Below are 18,255 nucleotides of genomic sequence, written 5' to 3' on the forward strand. Positions count from 1 at the left end.
AAATAATACTTCTCAAGGACGGTTACATGTACGTGACAAAAAAGCACCATAATCTGACACCACTCACGTGCGTCAGTACGGCTTATTATTAAGCCATTCCGAAATGTGTCTCCAACAATCGATTCGACCACCGACCCATTTGCTGTGGCAGCACGTGTCATGTACGACCTCTCCAAAAGAGACCCCATCGAATCCCACGAATCCCACGAATCCCACATCGAAAGGGGGATAAAGCAAAGAACATAATCATAGGCGTAATCATAAAACATCGTCATCCACCAGTGGCCAACATTGGCCATTGTTCTCGCAAGTGACCATGCTTAACCTTCCCACACACGCACACACACACCTCACACCATCGTAACGAAGTCAATTTGTTCCGTGCGTTTAAGGGATCACATTCCGCAATCGATCCAACACCTTCCGAACCGTACCGAACGCCAAGTTCGCCTGTGTAGACATAAGTCGAGACCAGGAAAAATATTGCACCAGAACGAAAAAAAAAGGGAAAATTGAATGAGCAATTGTACGATCTGGCAGGCCACAGAAAGAAAACAAAAGAGTCCGAAACGAATGACCAGCAACAATTCGTGTGCGCAAGAGGCAGCGAGTATCGCCGACTCAGCATTCTTCCCGCGAATTCGATTTCCAAGAAGAGTACACGTTTTGCACGTGTGGATGGAATAAATTTATTCCGGAATCTAATAAATGCCCACTTCCGAGTATTCCTTCTGCTACTGAGCTGGGTGAATGGGTGGGTGGGCAGGTTTTCTTTGGTGTGGTTTTTGAAGGCGAAGATTACAATCGTTCCCGTGCCCGTGTCATCGGTCGTAGCATCGTCTTAGCCGTGAGCTAGAAGTAACATTTTTCGCTTTTGGAAGAAGCCAAAAGAGTAAATACGGAGCGAAAGTACAGCAGCGTTGCGTTTTACACTGGGAAGATTTTTTGTTTACTTTGCTTCACATCTAACAGCTTTCTATCTTCTACTTTTAGCTGCTCTCAATCAACTTTGAATGGGCTGCGTGCGTCAGAGTTTCTGTGGAATCGAATTTTCTAGCAGGCTCTGCTGTGGTAGATCTCTCTCCCTCTCTCTCTCTCTCGCACTCAAAACTGCAAGCTTGTGCGTAGAATGTTAATGAAAGCCGATGATATCACGGTGCAAGGTGTGAAATATTTTGAGCCGCTTCTTGATACGGTTTAAAGCGTTAACAGGCACGTCCCGGGGGAAGGCAAAAATTGAATGTAAGAGTGATTCGGAGTATTTTAAGTGCTTTGAAGCTAAATTTACTGACCGTGAAGAAGAATTCATCGGTCGGGTCGAAACATTAATTCCTATAATTCATTTGCTATAGTACATTTCGAATTGGAGTATGTTTGTGTTTATACCATCTGCTTTAAGTGTTTATAAGTGAGTTTTCGATTAATATTTGACATATTCTAGAAAATACACTTAAAAATATATCATCTGTAGGAATTTAAGATGATTGGTTATTGAATAATTTATTTCATTTTTTATTCTTAATTTATTTTTTTATTAAATATCCTATTTATTTGTGTGTTTAATTATTTATTTAACTATTGAGTTTTTTCTTAACTCCGTTAAATAACTTGCTTGCGTGAGTCTTCTTCTTCTTCGTTGGCACTACAACCTGGAGAGGTCTCGGCCTGCCATTTCTGGCTTTCTGTGACTTGATTTTACCCGTAGTAAAGTAGTCAGCCCTGCGTACGGGGGGGCGGTCTGGATGGGATTTGAACCTCGGCCCTGCCGTGTGAAGACCGACGCCGCTGTCGCCTCGGTCATCGGAACGCTTGCGTGAGTAAAAGATTATAAAAATCCAGTAACTTGCGTTGCAAAAACAACAGAAGTCAAAATGAAGAATGCCCATCCTAATTTTTTTTTTCTAAGACAGAACTGTTTCATGGATAGAGCAAGATTATTAAAATATATCTACATACACTGCATGCTTTAAAAAAATACACTACCTCACTCTATGATAGATTATTTATATCAATTCCAATGACAGCACAAAAGCCCCAGATTCAGCTAATTATCCTACTAAATCCTATTCCTTTAAATCTCTTACTCCAAGGGAAACTCTTCCCTTTTACGCCAACTCATTCGGCAGCAAACGCTCGTATCGCATGATCACCTCCCCCCAGTCAGAAGCACCGAGAGCAATAAACAGAACTCTTGTGCTGGGTTTGAAAGGTAATCTTCTGCCGGTTAGCTCAAAAGCAAACCGAACGCACCAGCCAAGTACCAAAGAAGTCAAAGCTGAGCTCCGTATTCCTTTTTTTCTGTTGCCTATTTATGTTACTGCACACACACATCCACATCTTCCGAAAAAAACCCAAATCCTGTGTGGGAGCAGATGCTCGTGCCTGTACCAGAACCCTTTTCTAACTTTTTGAAGCGTTGTGTCGGTGAAGCATGCCTTTCTGCTCGTCGATTCGTATGTTTCGCCTGTTTTTATGCAAACAAATGTTTATTTTTGTTTTTTACCGCTGCTGCTGTATTGCTCCCATCGCTCGTCAGCTTACTTCATATTTTGTTAAGTAAGCTGATTAAAGGAAAATTTGAAAATTTGTATTCCATTTTCGTTTTTCATCATAGCTTTACCGTTCTCGTTATGTTGGGATGGCTAGGTACATTTATTTTAACTCCTCAAAATCCGATTTTGAAAGCTTATTATCAAAAGCACAGTGCGTTTTGATATACTCATTCAAACTGTTGCAAATAAATGTTTTCCATCGGAAAAAAATAAAACTTCAGCTCTTTAAAAATAAAAAACCTTTTACTTCTCAAAATACTGGGCTGGTGTTCCCACCCGGAACTATCCCCCGATGAAATAACGTTTCGAAACAATTTGCAGCAAATCTTCATTTCATTCATTCGTCCTTCAAACCTCCCAAACACAACCGTCTCACGGATTCTACCCAACTGTACTGTCTCAAAATGTGCGAATAATTTTCTCACTGCAGACTCTGTTTTCTTTTTTTCACTGAGACTCCTCCACCCCGAGAGGTGTTTCATCAGTAGCAGTCGCCCGGTGTATGCCCGGTGCACACAAGACCACAGAAATCCAATTTCCCAAACCTCGGTTCGACCCTACCGGCCGCTACCTGTCCACTTTGCATCCAGTTTGAAAAGTGGCTGAATTTTCTCAGACAATTTCCCATCCCTTCCCAAAGCAAAAAACAAATGAAGGAAAAGAAAAACCACCCAAAAGCGTGCGTCTCTCTGCGTCCATAAAGGTTTTTTTTTGTTGCGCGTCGCCTCTTCGTCTTCTTCTTTCTTTACTGCACATTCCTAAGAGAATGAAAACGAAACTGATATCCATTTCCTGGTCTCGCGCTGACTGACTGCGTGTGTGGAGGACCAAAAGAAGTCGGAGCATATCCCAGGCACCGGCAGATAGATTGAGTGGAACAAATTCTGTTTGGCCCAGGTTATACGGGCTCCCAGATCGATACCGGCCATTTTCTCTCCTGTTCTCTCGTGAAGGTAGTACTTTTTATTTCGATCACCGAACCGATACAAATCTGATGTACTTGCTGCCCTTCAATTTCAGGTGGGTGCTCAGTCAGATACAGTCCAATTTATAGAGCCCCTGCAACGAATTGTTCGCAACCCAAAAATATATAGCTCGTTGAGTAATATTCTTCTGCAACAGCTCACCTCTTGCTCGTGTGAGATGCTGGGCAGATGAGGATAGCGAAAGCACACAAAAAAAACACTCTCGTCTACACATCCCAACCCAGGTATGGAGGGCAATGAGTGCCTTTTTTCTGCTGTCACTAGTGGCTAACAGCATAAACAACAGCGCTGTACGTACGTTGCTGGCCACACTGAAAACATTGCACTTGGCAGGCTGTGGCAAACCGCAGGAAACAGATAAAATGGGTTAATCTATCCTGAAAGACAGAGGTGGCCAACCCTCCCAGCGCCTGCAAGCTCCACAATCCAATATCTCACTGGACCGCTGGACATCGGGCCCAAAGTTGTCGTCCGGTGTCTGCCTGCTTGCTGCAAGCGACTCGTCCCGAACGGTGGTTTGTGATAAATAAAAGCTTTTACACCCGGCAGGCGAACAAGCTGGTTGCCAGTAACTCGGCATCCAACAAAAGCTGGAACTTTACACAAAAAAACGGCAATAGTTACTCAATGTGTAGCAGTATCCGGTTTCTACCTTATGGCACATTTGAGAGTACGGGAAGAGAAGAGAGGAAAAAAAAACAGCATGAAAAATACACAAAAAATGCTACAGGACACCCAACAAACACACAAAGTATGGAGTGTAAACTGAGAGGATAATTTGCAACGGACTCCTAGGATGGGCATCTCGGGGTTGTTCTAAAATTTATGTGCATTTTTTTCTAATAACTTCACCTACTTTACATTTGCTAACTACTTTTCGTTCTTGCCACAGGCGAACTTTTCCCGCACCCTTAGACAGTGCAAAGAAAGAGCAAAGCAAGTGTGCTTGTGATTTGCTTACATTCCATTAGTCCATTCCACCCTGGAGCGACAGAACGGGTGGTGTTAATGACCGTCGACGGGAAGCGAACCTGGTAAAGGTAATGCCACGTGCCACAGCGTGTCTTTCAACTCTTCTTCCACTGCTGACAGTTTGCGGCAACGCAGACACACACACACACACGCACTGGCAGATGCACTTGCAGAAGATAATTTGTAATGTGAACTTAATGTGTGGCAACATGATGCACCTTCGTGTAATGCATGCACGTGCCAGTAATTACAAGACAGTTGAGACAACCATAAGCACCGGGAGTAATGTCTTGGTGTCATCAATTCCCTTTTATAATTTGATGCGTGTGAACAATGGCGCTTGTTGTTGCTGGTGCACGGTACGAGACACGTCAATCTGGTTTAAACAGTCGTGGATTTAAGGATCGGTTTAACGATGACAATTGTAAGAGCCATGCTCACGAAAACCGTCATCCTTTTTGAAGTCCGGCGGAGATTACGATCAAATTATTCGCCACTCCACTCTGGACCTTCATCCACCTAAATAACTGATGATTAATAAACTTCTTTTCCGTGGCTTGGTCATTTCTCTTGCGTTCCGGTTGCGCCCCCGACGGCGATGACTTGCCCTGTCACCGCTCGTCCTTGTTCCATGGATGTGCTGGGGCGAGACATCCGAGCAAGTTTCTACCCATCGGTCGTCAGACGTCAGACGTTCGACCGGACGGGGAATTACTTTGGAACAGATTTAATTTCATTTTAATTAAATCTCTTCCACAGCGAACCGAGCGCCGGACGCTCGCTCGTGTGAGAGCCCATCGTTGTCGCCCACAGTTGCCTATCGATGGTTCCCGGTACGGTGTACTTCAGCGTCCCCAGATTCCGGTGTGGGTGGATGGTTGCCATCCACCGCCAAGTAAGCACCGCCGTTCGTTCTGGAACGACAGACTTCCCGTAGCCATGTGGCACCGGAAGCATCTCGGCGGCTAGAGCTAATATTTACTCGCTTATGTTTGTGCTTGTCTGTTTTGCCTTCCTTTTTTTGTTTCATTGCAATTTTTTTTCTATTTGCTCCCGTTCTCATTCAATCTTTTCCATAAACACACTGTTATGGTAGGGGACTTTTTTTTTCTCCTCGTCTCGATTTTTTTATTTTTGTCAGTAAATTTTCTAGCTCGTGAAGCTTAGTTTGAAAAACTGTTTCCACATGGGGAACGGTTTTCAGGACAATGTTTTTCGCGCGCCCACAAAAAAACAAGGCAAAGTTCGTTGGCTTAGTTGGACATGGTCATTTTGCTGTGTGTTTGTGTAGGGAATATATTAAAAAATTATGTGATGAACTCATGGCGGGAGTCATTTATAGCATAATTTGGATTATTTATAGCATTAAACATTTAACGTGTAGTGAGGGCTCATTAGCTGAGGTCTTAAATTTTGAAGTCTAAATTTCCGTAAGCTCTCTATTTGTTAAACTGATCCTTCAATGCAGTATCCATACAGAGGACTTGATAGTTTTACTTTTCAATAAAAAAAAACTCTTTGATTTTGTTCGCCCCTTAGAAGTGAAAAAAACACTAAACGGTGATATATTAATCAATTTTTTCTCCTTTTTGTGCATTCTTCATTCTGGTGCTCTGGTGCTCTGAACAATGATCTTTACTAAGTTTATTACGCACTGAATGGTATTTTTAACCTTATGACAACAAAGGTCTCAAATTTAAATATCTCGCTCAAATTACATAACTGAAAAGAATTTAACCTTTTGCTCTTTTCACTTCTCTACAACTGTCCTGATAATTGCTTACACGATTGCCATAAACGGGATAAAAAAAATCCTGATTTACAACTTAATTCATCCGACATCAAATAGTGCCGGCAAAACCCCCATGGCCAACAATTAATCAACAACTCATCATCGAGTTACACTAATGAGCAAAAGCGACACACAATCGTGTGCCAGCAAAAATCAATTCACATAAAACACAATTATGAAATGATTCACCGACCCAGCCCAACCGATGATGGGCGGGTGACGGAAATATGACAACAGTTATTACACTAAGCCACAAAATCCATTAATTATTGCATTTTTATGACCGTTGTAGCCGCTCAGTTTAAAATGCTACGGGGCACACATTTTAACCGCATCGTTAATCGATAATTTATGAAGTGTAAATTGGAAAGCAAACCCACTTTGTATCGATGTAATCGACTAATCGTTATCCCTCATACACCTGTGCGTGCGTTTTTTTCCATTCTCCCTCTGACTGTATGTGTCAGAGCTCGATTCCATTTAATCGCAGCGCAAAGAGGATCAATTTATGAAGTTGCCCTCCTGACCTGGTGGTTGACAAATTGATTCCTACCCCTCCGTTTGGTTTCTGTTTCCCCAAGTTTATGGTGCTAAGGTGCTCCCTACCGAACGAGGAAAACCCCGATTTTATGACCCACCCGTAGGTGCACGTTTTCCCGATAATGGCCATTTCAAAACTTGGTGCGTAGTTGATGCGACAACCGCACACACACACGTGCGGGCGCCCATTACTTACCCATACACACGCCGGAACCACCGACCGGTGGCTTGGAAACGCAGCTAAGTGGTGGTTCACACGTACCGGAAAATCCACCCGGTCCACCGCAAGCTTCGCCGAGCGTTCGAGCACACACCTTGCAGCACCTGTGTATGTGAAACAGAGTAAGAGAGAAAAAACGTAGAGTAACTTCATGTGGGGAAAAAATCATAAAAACAATCAAATAGGAAGAGAATGAAGATGAAGTTTGCTGAAATCGGGAAAAAGGCAGTTGTACAATAATTCACCAAGCCAACAACAAAAAAATCAACAAGCTACCGACCGTTGCAATGTCGAGTTGTCAAGTGTGCGCCTGGTTGATTGTGCTCGTTGGGAGTTAAAATTTAACAATTTTCCATCACTCCACAAACAAGATGGTTGGGCTGGTCGTTGTTGCAGCATTTATTTTTCTCAACAAACTAGGGAATGAAAAGTTTCAGGTCACACACACACACAAACACGCCGTCGAGGAACGAGAAATAACTATAGCAATCATTTTCCGACCCGCCGTTGGATGGGGAAATCACCGAGTTCGTGACTTTTTGCCATGCCATGGGGGGGTTAGTTTTTACGAGCATCGATTTTGGGGTTTGACGGAAAAGTGCTTTCCCAAACCACATGTGACGTAGTAGCTGGTAATTCGAAAAGAGGCCACACCGATCAAGCGATGAAAATGAGTGCACACAAACCATAATCACCAGGCGTCTCCATCGACGTTTTGATTGCCTGTAGCAGGAATGAGCCTCGATCACTATCACGATGAAGTCAACCAATAATGACCAAGTGAAGCAGGTGTGTTTGAGGACATTTTTATGTTCTTAATGTTAGAACAAAAAATCTGGGACTGTGTTGGGCAATTTTTAATAGCTTCAAATAAGCACCCCTATGATGGGTGAACATGTTTCACTGCGAAGGTCTCTCGTTAGCGTAATTGAAAGAAGGTTATCATTCAAAGCAGTCAACTATATATTTAACACTCGGGTCCTTTCGGTTCCATTTTTTTCCTCCCAGGGCAGAAGTTTTGCAAACGGTACCGGATCCAGTTGGTAGACAAATGGCTAACAATTACCAACTGTAGTGGTGGCGATTCGTCCTATCTCAATCCACCGTACGTAAGCACGAACACTCTGAACTTTTTGAACCTGCCTCATGTCCATTAAGATCACCCCAACGAATGCCCGTTTTGCTCGCTCTGCTACCCTTGCTACCCGGTCGAGTGTGTATGAATAACTAGGAATAACAACTACCCTTTACACACTCACACAAATACAATGAGCAGAAAAAAAGTACAACACTTACACCCAAAAACTTCTCCGGACGATAATCCGAAGCGTCACACATTGCCGAACCCCCGCCTTGGTCAAGTAGTCGAGTTTAGTACCAAAGTTCTTGCTGACACGCTGCTTCAAACTAACACCGACCAAACCGAGCCTTTGTGAACCTTTTCCATTTGTCCAATAGTCCCTTGATTTTTTTTTTCAAGCTCTTTCTCTCTCTCTTTCTCGTTTTCTTTTCATTCACACACATGCAATCACTACCACACAAAAAGGCGAGTGGTTTATCAGCAAATAATCAGCACCTCCTGAGCCATGTACCTTGCCCTTAAGCCTTACGGAGTTCTTGGGAGGGTGGCATTTTTTTTTGCTGCACCCTCTCACATGGAAAACTCCACACCCGACATGCTCTCGGTACACAGCAGAAACTAAGAATTCATAGTTTATCCTGGGGATTGCTTCTGGGCAGCTCTGGTTCTAGCTCGGGTTCCGTTGAATATTCATCGCTTGTCGTGATTTTTTGTCCCCTCGCGTTTTTCCCCTCCCTTTCTATTTGCTTTGCTCTGGCATCCTGGGCAGTAGCATTCACAGCCCAAAACATTATTGACACCCACTGAGTGTGGCCAGGTGAATAGTAGAGCAAAGGAGAAAAAAAAGAACGTTGAAGGGAGCAATATCCTTCTCGCCAAATATCGCACGGTGTCTGATGTGAGGTGAAAAATGAAGACAACAAAAACGAACCAAAGAACACGCGTGTGAAAAGAAGGTGCTATGGGGAAGCTCGAGGGGTTGAAGTACAATCAACCCTGTGAAAGAAAGCAAAAAAAAAGATTCCAACACGAAACTCGCCCTCACTGTCCAGCCGGCCGGCGACTGTGGAACGATCGTAAAAAAGCGTCTCGAGCAAGGTGTCAAAAAGAGCAAGAATTTGCAAGCGCACCGGGCAAGGAACAAAATAAAACCAAGCAAATGGGCGAAAGCGTCGAACACCCCCGACAAATGCCGAATTGGAAGCTAGGACACATTTGTGCCGGATAGAAATGGAACTAAACTTCCTTTATGTGGGTGAGAAAAGGGCTCAGATGCCGATGTATCCACCCTAAACCCTGCAGCCAAATACAGCGGACGGATTGTTCAGATTGTAGCATGCAAACTACGAGCATGGATCACGGGAATTTGCTGCCAAGGGAATTCAAAACGAACAGGGTGAAACACCTTTCTTTTTTCTTTTCAAGTAGCCAAAACATTATATTAACACAGGGAACAGTGATTCGGTGAGATTTTTGAAAGTGGATTTACAGCGAGGAAAAATTTTTTTGCAACGGAAATGGTCGTTTGTGAAATTAGAAGAGGAATGAAGCATGGGAAACATTAATTTACCCAACTGGCAGAAAAGCTCGATGAGCTTTCTTTTTAATGGCCTCTATTTTCTGCTCATTTTCTGGAAAACTATTTTCCACTTTTCAAAGGGTGTAATTAGCGTACGGCGGTACTTAAAGAGGCTACTGACCAATTGATCAAGAGTCAATTTTGGAGCACTCCACACGGATTCCCCTTAATTCCATGTCGTGCCATCTGGATGGTAAAGCAAAATGGTCGCGTGATTTTCCTCGCCCAACCCGACACCCGCTGCCATGGCCGCTCAAATAGGATACGAATAGTACAGATTTCCGAAATGGGCGCTTCGCACGAACTGACCATAAATTAACGTTCAAGGTGAGCCTGTTTCCTCGCGCGACTACTCGCCAACCTGGAAATCTGGCCACGAAGGTGAATGGAAAATCCAAACATTTCCACCTGCGGATTGAAATTCTCCGTGATACCTACAGGAAGGCAAGCAGTGGGTGTGTGTGTGACGCGGTACGGGTGTTAATTGCACTATTTGGAAGATATAAATTTGAAGCTAAAGCATGGTTTTACGATTCGCTTCGTTTTTCCACGCACGGGGTGTGCAATGGGGTGGGCAGGCCAGTGCGATAAAGCGGCTAATTTATGGCGTGTAGTTCACGTCAATATACATAAGGCTAGAGCACCATTGCGAACGACATTTATGAGAGCTTGCGGGCGGTTGTTACGAATTGTGACCTCCAAAGTGATTCCGAAGCGCGTTTGCGTGTGTTAATGTGTGTGAGTGAGAGCGTATATTTAGAATTGTTTCAGAAGAAAGTTAATTCAGCTACAGCTTCAGGAACTACGACTTGGTTTTTTTTGACATTTGTTGGATTTTTTAACTCATTAGGGATGGCCTGGCCATTTTAGATAACTGTTAAATATTTGTATCACTAAACTTTACTTTTCCGTCTTGAAATGTGTTCATTCATTCCTAATCAATATAAATAAAAATTATTCAATACGCATAACGATTAAAAGAGTTTTGAACAAAATCTAGCAACAACTCGTGAGGTGAGGAAACTTTTTTTTTTTGATATCATTCTTTCTGAATCTCGCTTTACCTCGTCTGCTTGCAGAGGGTTGCATTTACTCATTTCGTTTTACAAATGTTCACTATCACATTATTATTCATGTACACTAGAGAAATTATTGATCATTATTTGAAATATGCAATCTTAAATATGCATTGAAAAATTTAATTTATTAGTGTAATAAAAATCGATAAAAAACGTCAATTAATGATGGAGACGCCTGGTGGTTCAGTATCGGTAGTAATATTTTTGACCATATTTATAGCGATTGATCGCTTCAAGCCTTTTGGAAAATCCTTTCAATAAGATTCAACCATCTTACGATGTTTAAATTTAAAAAAAAATATTTTAAATGCATCAGAGGAACCGAAGTATGCATCGTCTCATGCATCGTATTGAAATGCATCTTCTCACTTAAAATTCAAAATCATATACTAGAACTAATTTCTATTAAAAAATGATGTAAATAAAATTTTCAGGCCGAAAAGTTTTATACTTTTCCTTATTTTACGCTTCAATTTCGGCTCACATAACCTTCGCAAAGTACAACAACAATTTTTCTTTACAAAACTTTAACAGAATACCTTTACAGCATACGTCCTTCAGCGAGACGAGTTTACGAATTCCCAGAAAAGGCCAACTTTCCGGGCGTGTGCGTGTTTGCTTTAGCAATCTACCATCTACCGCAGTGATAAACAAATGCTTTGCAACATGTCATCCCACAATCTTCGACACAGGATCGTGACCACTGCCAAGGCTGCTCGGGAAGCATGCTGAGAACATGCCTCCGCAACAAGCGACCGCTCCTAAGCGAGATGCAAAATTCCTCGTATGTAAATTTTGGTTTCCTCAAAGCCTAACTTCTTCAAGGAGTTTGTCGAATCAAGAAGGTAGATCAATTTTGCACCATCACTTTGAAATGGTGGCGAAGAAGTGACGAAAAACAAGATATTGACAAGAATTTTGTGAAAAAAAAACTTGGCTTTCTTTGCTCCCCTTATTTGCTACACTGGTATGTCGTTGTGTTGATGACGTTAGGCGTCACCCACATCATTTGCCCCTGGGTTTGACACTGGCTGTGTTAAGCTGCCAACGGTAGTTAAACTTTGGTGGGTAAAACTTTTCCTGATCTTTTCAAGTTCCGGCGATCGAAAATTGTACCGAGGATCGACAGCGGAAGGTTGTCATCTAAGTTTAATATGTATTTGAAACTTTCACGAGTAGCTAAGCGGTATGAAAGCAATGTTTTAGAAGGTTAACTAAGAAAATCATAAATAATGGAGCTATGTCCAACATAATTTAAGTTCAGCTTAAACTATTCACCACCAAGATAACCCTCAGATACATGTTGCAAAAAAAAACAACCTCCTTATCGTATCTATCTCATAGAAAACCATTCGTACGTGCTGGGAATAATTTTATGCACAACCATTTTGCACCATTTAGGGTACCAAACCCTTCACCTTACAAATGCTAGACCAAATCAAAAACCCCCCAAACCGAAAAGAAAAACTTGTTGCACCAGCCACCTTTTAAAGACAGCAGCTGCCATCACCATCATAAATTGATGCTTTAAAGCATCCCATTTAACGACCGGATGTGGTCCCTACTTAGGAGCGATTGGACAAAAGAAAGAAAAAAAAATCGACTAGAAACTCGTCCAGGTCAGTGGCCACCGGAAGCGGGCGTGTTGAAGTTGAGCACCCAGTTCCGGGGCCGAAACGAAACTGAACAAGCGATAAAGTTCAAATGGATGAAAATAAACCACTTCATGGAACTAATCTAAATCTCATGTTAATGGTACGGGGACGCTTTTTTGACAGTTTCCTGTTCGAATGGGTGGGCCGAGGAAGACTTACATAACTAAAACCCACACACGCACACATATACGGCTGCCCCAATTTAACACTAGCCCTAGCAATTGGCTGACAAAAGCAATACCCAGGATACTGTTATCATTTCGGGAAAAAAGGGCATTTCGCTTCTACCCGTGCACCCATTTTCTTTCGCTCTCCATCTGCAGCCTCTGATTATCCAATGATGAACCCATCAAACGATCGAGGCCGACCCTTTTCTGGGCGCACGACACTTCGTAGCACGCAGCCGAAAAAATCGAGAGGGCGTTGTGCAAATGGGCCAAGCGTGGAAATAAAAAAAACCTTTCGTGGGGGCCCTTTGAAATTTGGGGGAACAAATGGAAGAAAACAAATAGCCGCTCTACTCACTTGCATGGATCCCACACGATGTAGCCCTTGCCCGGGCAGTCCTCCGGCCGTATGACGTCGCACTCGTCCGGGTTGCAGACGCACTTCAGGCCGAAAGTTTTCACATTCAGCACCATCAGACAGTAGATGAGCAGCTTAATGCTGAAATTTATCGTCGATATGCTGCCGTTGAGCGCCGGGATGGCCGCTAGAACTTTTCCCATTTTCTCGCCCATCGATTCATGGCATCCCGGAACGGGTGTTTCGGTGCTGAAGCTCTCGCGTGCCGGACCGACGAACGGGCAATCGCTAGGGGTCTTCTGACTTGCTGCAGGGAATTTTGGTCGAGCACTCTCACACGGGTTTTTTTTCACGTTGAAACACTCACTACGTTTGAAACGGGAACCGAGGCCCTTCGATACATAGTCGCCACGCACTCGCACACACTCACACTTACAGCCACTTCAAACTGGGGAAATAGTAAAACACGGTGAAAATCATCATACTAGGCTTCAGAGAAAAAGAAATAAAAGAAGCACAAACGGTGGCTTCAAAGCTTTTGGTTCGATTTATTTGGGCAAGCTTTCCGGCGGGCAAAATTTTCCTTCCCACGATAAACCCCACACAATCCCGCTTTAATCTGCTGGAATAAGTGGAAAATTCGTTACACGCATTCCACTGCCACTCACTAGCGGGCCGGGGCCACTTTTGCTCGTGCACTCTCACGGATTCCCATCCGTGCTGTGGGTGTATCTTTTCAGCTGGAAAATGAAATAGAAATGTAAAAGCACCACACACACACACAGAGGATGAGAGCGAGAACATGACGATTTAAACGAGCCGTTGAAAGAGTCGAGCGTTCGCGTAAATTACGATTCTGTTCAACCGCGTCCGGGCAGTGGAAGTGTGCTGGGACGCACAACAACAACAACGCAGAAGAAAACGCTCCCGCCATAAAACATTAGGGAAATAAAATAAAATCACCACTGACAGCTTCCGAGAGGCGAGCCGCGCGCTTGGGGCAGGCGTTACTGTTTTGACAGCTACGCGCTCAAGGGCTGCCACCGATGATTGTTCCGTATGGTGCATAAAATTTAATTTACGACAGTGCCGGTGACAATTTTTAGCTCCATCTTTTTTCTGTTTCTTCTTCCCATTTTCCAGTTTGAGTGCTCGAATGGCACGCCAACTGTGGCGTTTGTTTCTGGTGGCGATGTTTCGGTCGGTTTTTTGTGCTATCTTTCACGAAGCTCTTCTTGAGCATTACTTTGCTCCTGGAGGTTGTTGTTTTTTTGGTTCTTTCCACGCCTCGCAGTCGGGCCACAGAAATAATCGTTTTGTACGTTAAGCTTTATTATCTTTTAAATGGTCAACGGTTGTCATCGGTGAATTGCATGGCAGCGTTATTACTTTGTGTGCAGCTGAAGCATACATTGAATGGGCTGCTGCTGTTGCTGCTGCTGCTGTGGCCACCACAAGCCGTATTTATCCTTGTGCCATTTTCTCTCGTTTGCTCGATGGCTGTGTTGTGTCGTGGTGGTGTGGCTGGATGAAATTAATCGTTACATGCGTGCGAACAATCGGCAGTGATGGGTATTAACCTGTGTGAAAGATATTTAAAAAACACAGAGAGCTCCGTTAGCATTGATGTGATGATGCATTCGTTAAAGCATTAAGAGTGAAGCCACAGAAGGGGGCAAAAAGAGAGAAGAAAAGACAATAAAGAAGAATGGAACGGTATGAACGGTAATACAATTCGTGGAATTTTTCATTACCGGATGACATTCAGTTTCATAACGCGAAACAAAAACGCACTCGACTCAGCTCACCAACTCCGAAATCGTCATGCACCAGCGTTTGTGTGAGCTTTTTTCTGGTGGTATTTTTGGACTGTGGCCAAGAATTGATTGAAGGGGATAATGCTTTCCTTTACGGGGGAACTGACGAGCAGGACAGAGCAGGAATGGTACAGTAAATGACCTGATGGGAATAATGATATTACATTGTACTGATGAAATATATGCTGGTAGGAACGATAAGCCTGATGGGGTGTTCCGATGGCAATACGTTCCCGTGTAGTACAAATACGGGGTTTTAATTAAAAATACTGTTGCTTCAATCCTTATGGGATTGAACTTATTGATAAGGTTATTGCTTTAGCTAGAATACTCTTACAGACATTTTATTAGATAATCTGTTCATTATTCATGCACTTTAAAGTTTTTAAAGACGTATCGAACGTGATCGAAGACGAATTAATTGTTTAATCTCTAAACAATTTTAATATCCTACATACATAGCAAAACATAATAGAATAAGTTAGAAATTTTTCTGGCGTTTTTTCGATCAATTCTTCTTCTTCCTTGGCGCTGCAACCTTGAAAAGACTCGGTGTGCTTTTTCCGGCTTTCTGTGACTTGATTTTACCCGTAGCAAAGTAGTCAGCCCTGCGTACGGAAGGTGGTCTAAAAGGGATTTAAACCACGCTTCTGCCTTGTGAATACCGGTGCCGCTGTCACACCGACCACCGGATTGCCCCAAAAGATTGATTCGTTAGAATGCTTTGGTTTGCTATAAAAAACCTTTGAAGTGCTATAAACATCGCAATATTAATTTGTAGCATGATCACACGTAAAAAAAATCATAATGGACACCAAACTCACATGGTTTTATTCTCATTAAGCTATATAATATATTCTTTCCACCAGCAAAATTCCGAACAACACGCTCGTGAGCAGCTCACGGCTAAGCCCATCAAAAGTATGACGTTCATCACAAAAAAGCAGTACCCCTTTTATGGCTTAAATCGACTTTAATCCTCAACTACCCACACGCAAACCGAAGCACCCAACGGTTTAACGCACTAAGCTAATGCGCTTCCCCCGCTTGTTTTCGGTCGTGTGGGCGTCAAATTTCTATCCAACCCTGAGCAAAGAAAATCCCACTCCATTGTTGCGGAGCGAGCCGGGGGCTCAGAAATTTGTACAGCGGCCAACCACTTACTCCGGGAGTGGTTTTAATCTTGAACTTCGGTCCGAAAGCTCACTCTCTTGTGCCTCAACCTGGTTGATGCTTCGGTGTGCCTCGCGTGTACTTCATAATCTTCAGGGTACTTCCGGGAAGGCGTGCAAAAGCAATTCTCGTCTCGCTCTCTCTCTATATGCCAAGCTGGATTTGAGCTGAAAAAGGCGTTGACGGACGGAACGAGATTGTCGACGTGGCCTGTTAACGGACGGCGTGCTCTTCTTTAGGGTGTTATTTTGTGCCCATCTGCGCCTTCTTCTTCTTCTTCGGCGCACGTAATCCAAGAAAGAATTGAGTGTTTATGAATAAATAACAAGATTAATAAGGTTTTATTGTCTCTAAATTGGTAATATTGCCGTAACATCCTGTGCTGTGCCGGCGGATGCTGCTAATACCATTGCTGGTGCTGCTGGCTTTTTCTTCTCTGTGTGTGTGTGTGTGATTTTACATTCTCTCTCTTAACATTTTCCGAGGTTTACAGCAGCTCGTTGACGGTACGCCACCGACTTGACTGGGCCGGATAGACTAGTCGCCCCCAGCTCAGCAGACCCTTGCCAAGGAATGAAGTCCTCCAGAAAGTATAACCTGAAGATTAAGCCGTTTTAGTTGGTTTGAAACTTGATACGGCGAAGAATAAAAAGACGATGGGAAAAGGGGAACATAACAAAAAAAAAATAAACCCCCGAAACGCCCCATCGTAACCAACTTCATAATTTGAGGGGTTTTACCGACTCGACAGTTGTGCCAGATTTGCTTTCAACTTTCCACCGTGCGTAGCATGCTACTCAAGCAAAGCGTAACGAGCCTCGCGTTCAAACGCGTTTACCTTTAATATTTCAACTCCAAATATCCGACCCAAACCAGCCGGCCCGAAAGGCACGTGAAGCTCGGCAATAAAGCAGGGAATAAGCGATGACGAAAAAAAGGCCTGCTCCTCCCAAAATCAGAAAACAACCTCGGTTCACCTTCGTACACGATGAATTGCCTCTGCTGACTTTTAAATCTAGAGCACCCGGCATCGACCTACCAAGGGTATGTTAGCAGTTCGAGCTCGTTGGGGTACTTAAAATTGCTGTAATCCTTACGAGCACTGGGTAGCAAACGACCTGTATCCCGGATGAAGACAGGCAGCAAAACCCCGTTGGTGTACATGAAATATGATAACTAGGTTTTGGGGATTGGGAAAAGCTCTCACTTTTTCCTGCCAGCTTATGAGGTGGGGAAAATTTGCCTTAAAATGACGGCACTACTCTAACAAAAGGGAACCCGTGTACACACACAAAAGGCCAGCAAAACTAACCTCATTCTCGAAGAAAAGAACCAACTAGCAAGCTTTTTCACTGCCTCGTTCACTGACACCGTAGAGCTTCGCCAAACCATACACCAATGTCCCCCTTGGCTATTCACCTTCACCGGGGAAAATCAAAAACCCCTGGCACTTCAATCACTTCCAGGATTCGCGGAGCAATGCGAAACCGGGAAAAAAAGACGCTGTAAAAGAAATCCTTCCCCCGGGGCATTCTTATCGGATTACACGCCAACGGGAAGCTCGAAAGACACGATGGACAGGAAACTTTTCCACGAGGCCGCATAAAGCTGCGTAAATAGACGCTTATAAATTATGCTTAATGTGGCCAATTTTTGAACCAAGACCGAGGGTGGTCGAAAGCCTTGGAATGGAACAGGAAGCAAAGCCGAGCGGAAGTAAAGACCACCTCGCTTCAATTTGTGGGCTGTATTTGTGTGTCTCGTGGCTTCACTTTTATTTTCATGAACACAGGAATGTCGTTCCAAAATCTCTGCTTTCACGCCTATTGATTCCCAGTTTCCCGCTCGGTCCAGAATTTTCCTCTCCATGTTTTGCTTTGCTTCCTCCAAACAATAGAATCGGAAATTGGTAGCGATCTGCTTGTGAGATCTTACCGCTGCTTTGTGGCACGAGCACGGGCCTTGTTCCTATAGGCGTTCGCTTCAAGTGATGATTTATCACCGAGCTTTGTGAACGATTTATGCACAAAATGGGAGAAAGTTTTCCTCCCTTCCATCCTAGAAGGGCACGACACGACCAAAGTGACAGACGATAATTACCCGAGCGTTGGGATGGGAGAGAGAATCCCGTCCCGTCGGTTGGTTGGGAAGAACCGCACAATCAACGTATCAGCAACCGGGCTAAGGACGCATCCGGGATAAGTGGCAGAGTAATTAAAGCAGAGATTAAGTCAGAGTTTTTTTCTTCTTCTTGTGCCCCCCATGTTCTACAACGAGGTGAACA

At 43.6% G+C, this 18,255-nt stretch overlaps 1 protein-coding gene across 2 annotated transcripts in view; it reads right to left on the reverse strand.

Moving 5' to 3' along the window:
* LOC118503757 (cysteine-rich motor neuron 1 protein) overlaps positions 1 to 18,255 on the reverse strand; it is a 157,930-nt gene that overhangs the window by 127,176 nt on the left and 12,499 nt on the right. For both annotated transcript variants that reach the window (XM_036037414.1, XM_036037415.1), the window contains exons 2-3: positions 12,982 to 13,429; positions 7,039 to 7,166 (exon numbers count right to left, since the gene is read on the reverse strand). In XM_036037414.1, coding sequence (XP_035893307.1) covers positions 7,039 to 7,166; positions 12,982 to 13,196 — 343 coding nt within the window. In that variant the 5' untranslated portion in view covers positions 13,197 to 13,429. The remainder of the gene's footprint in view (positions 1 to 7,038; positions 7,167 to 12,981; positions 13,430 to 18,255) is intronic.

Source organism: Anopheles stephensi, chromosome 2 (genome assembly GCF_013141755.1).
Source record: "Anopheles stephensi strain Indian chromosome 2, UCI_ANSTEP_V1.0, whole genome shotgun sequence".
Taxonomy (NCBI): Eukaryota; Metazoa; Arthropoda; class Insecta; order Diptera; family Culicidae; genus Anopheles; species Anopheles stephensi.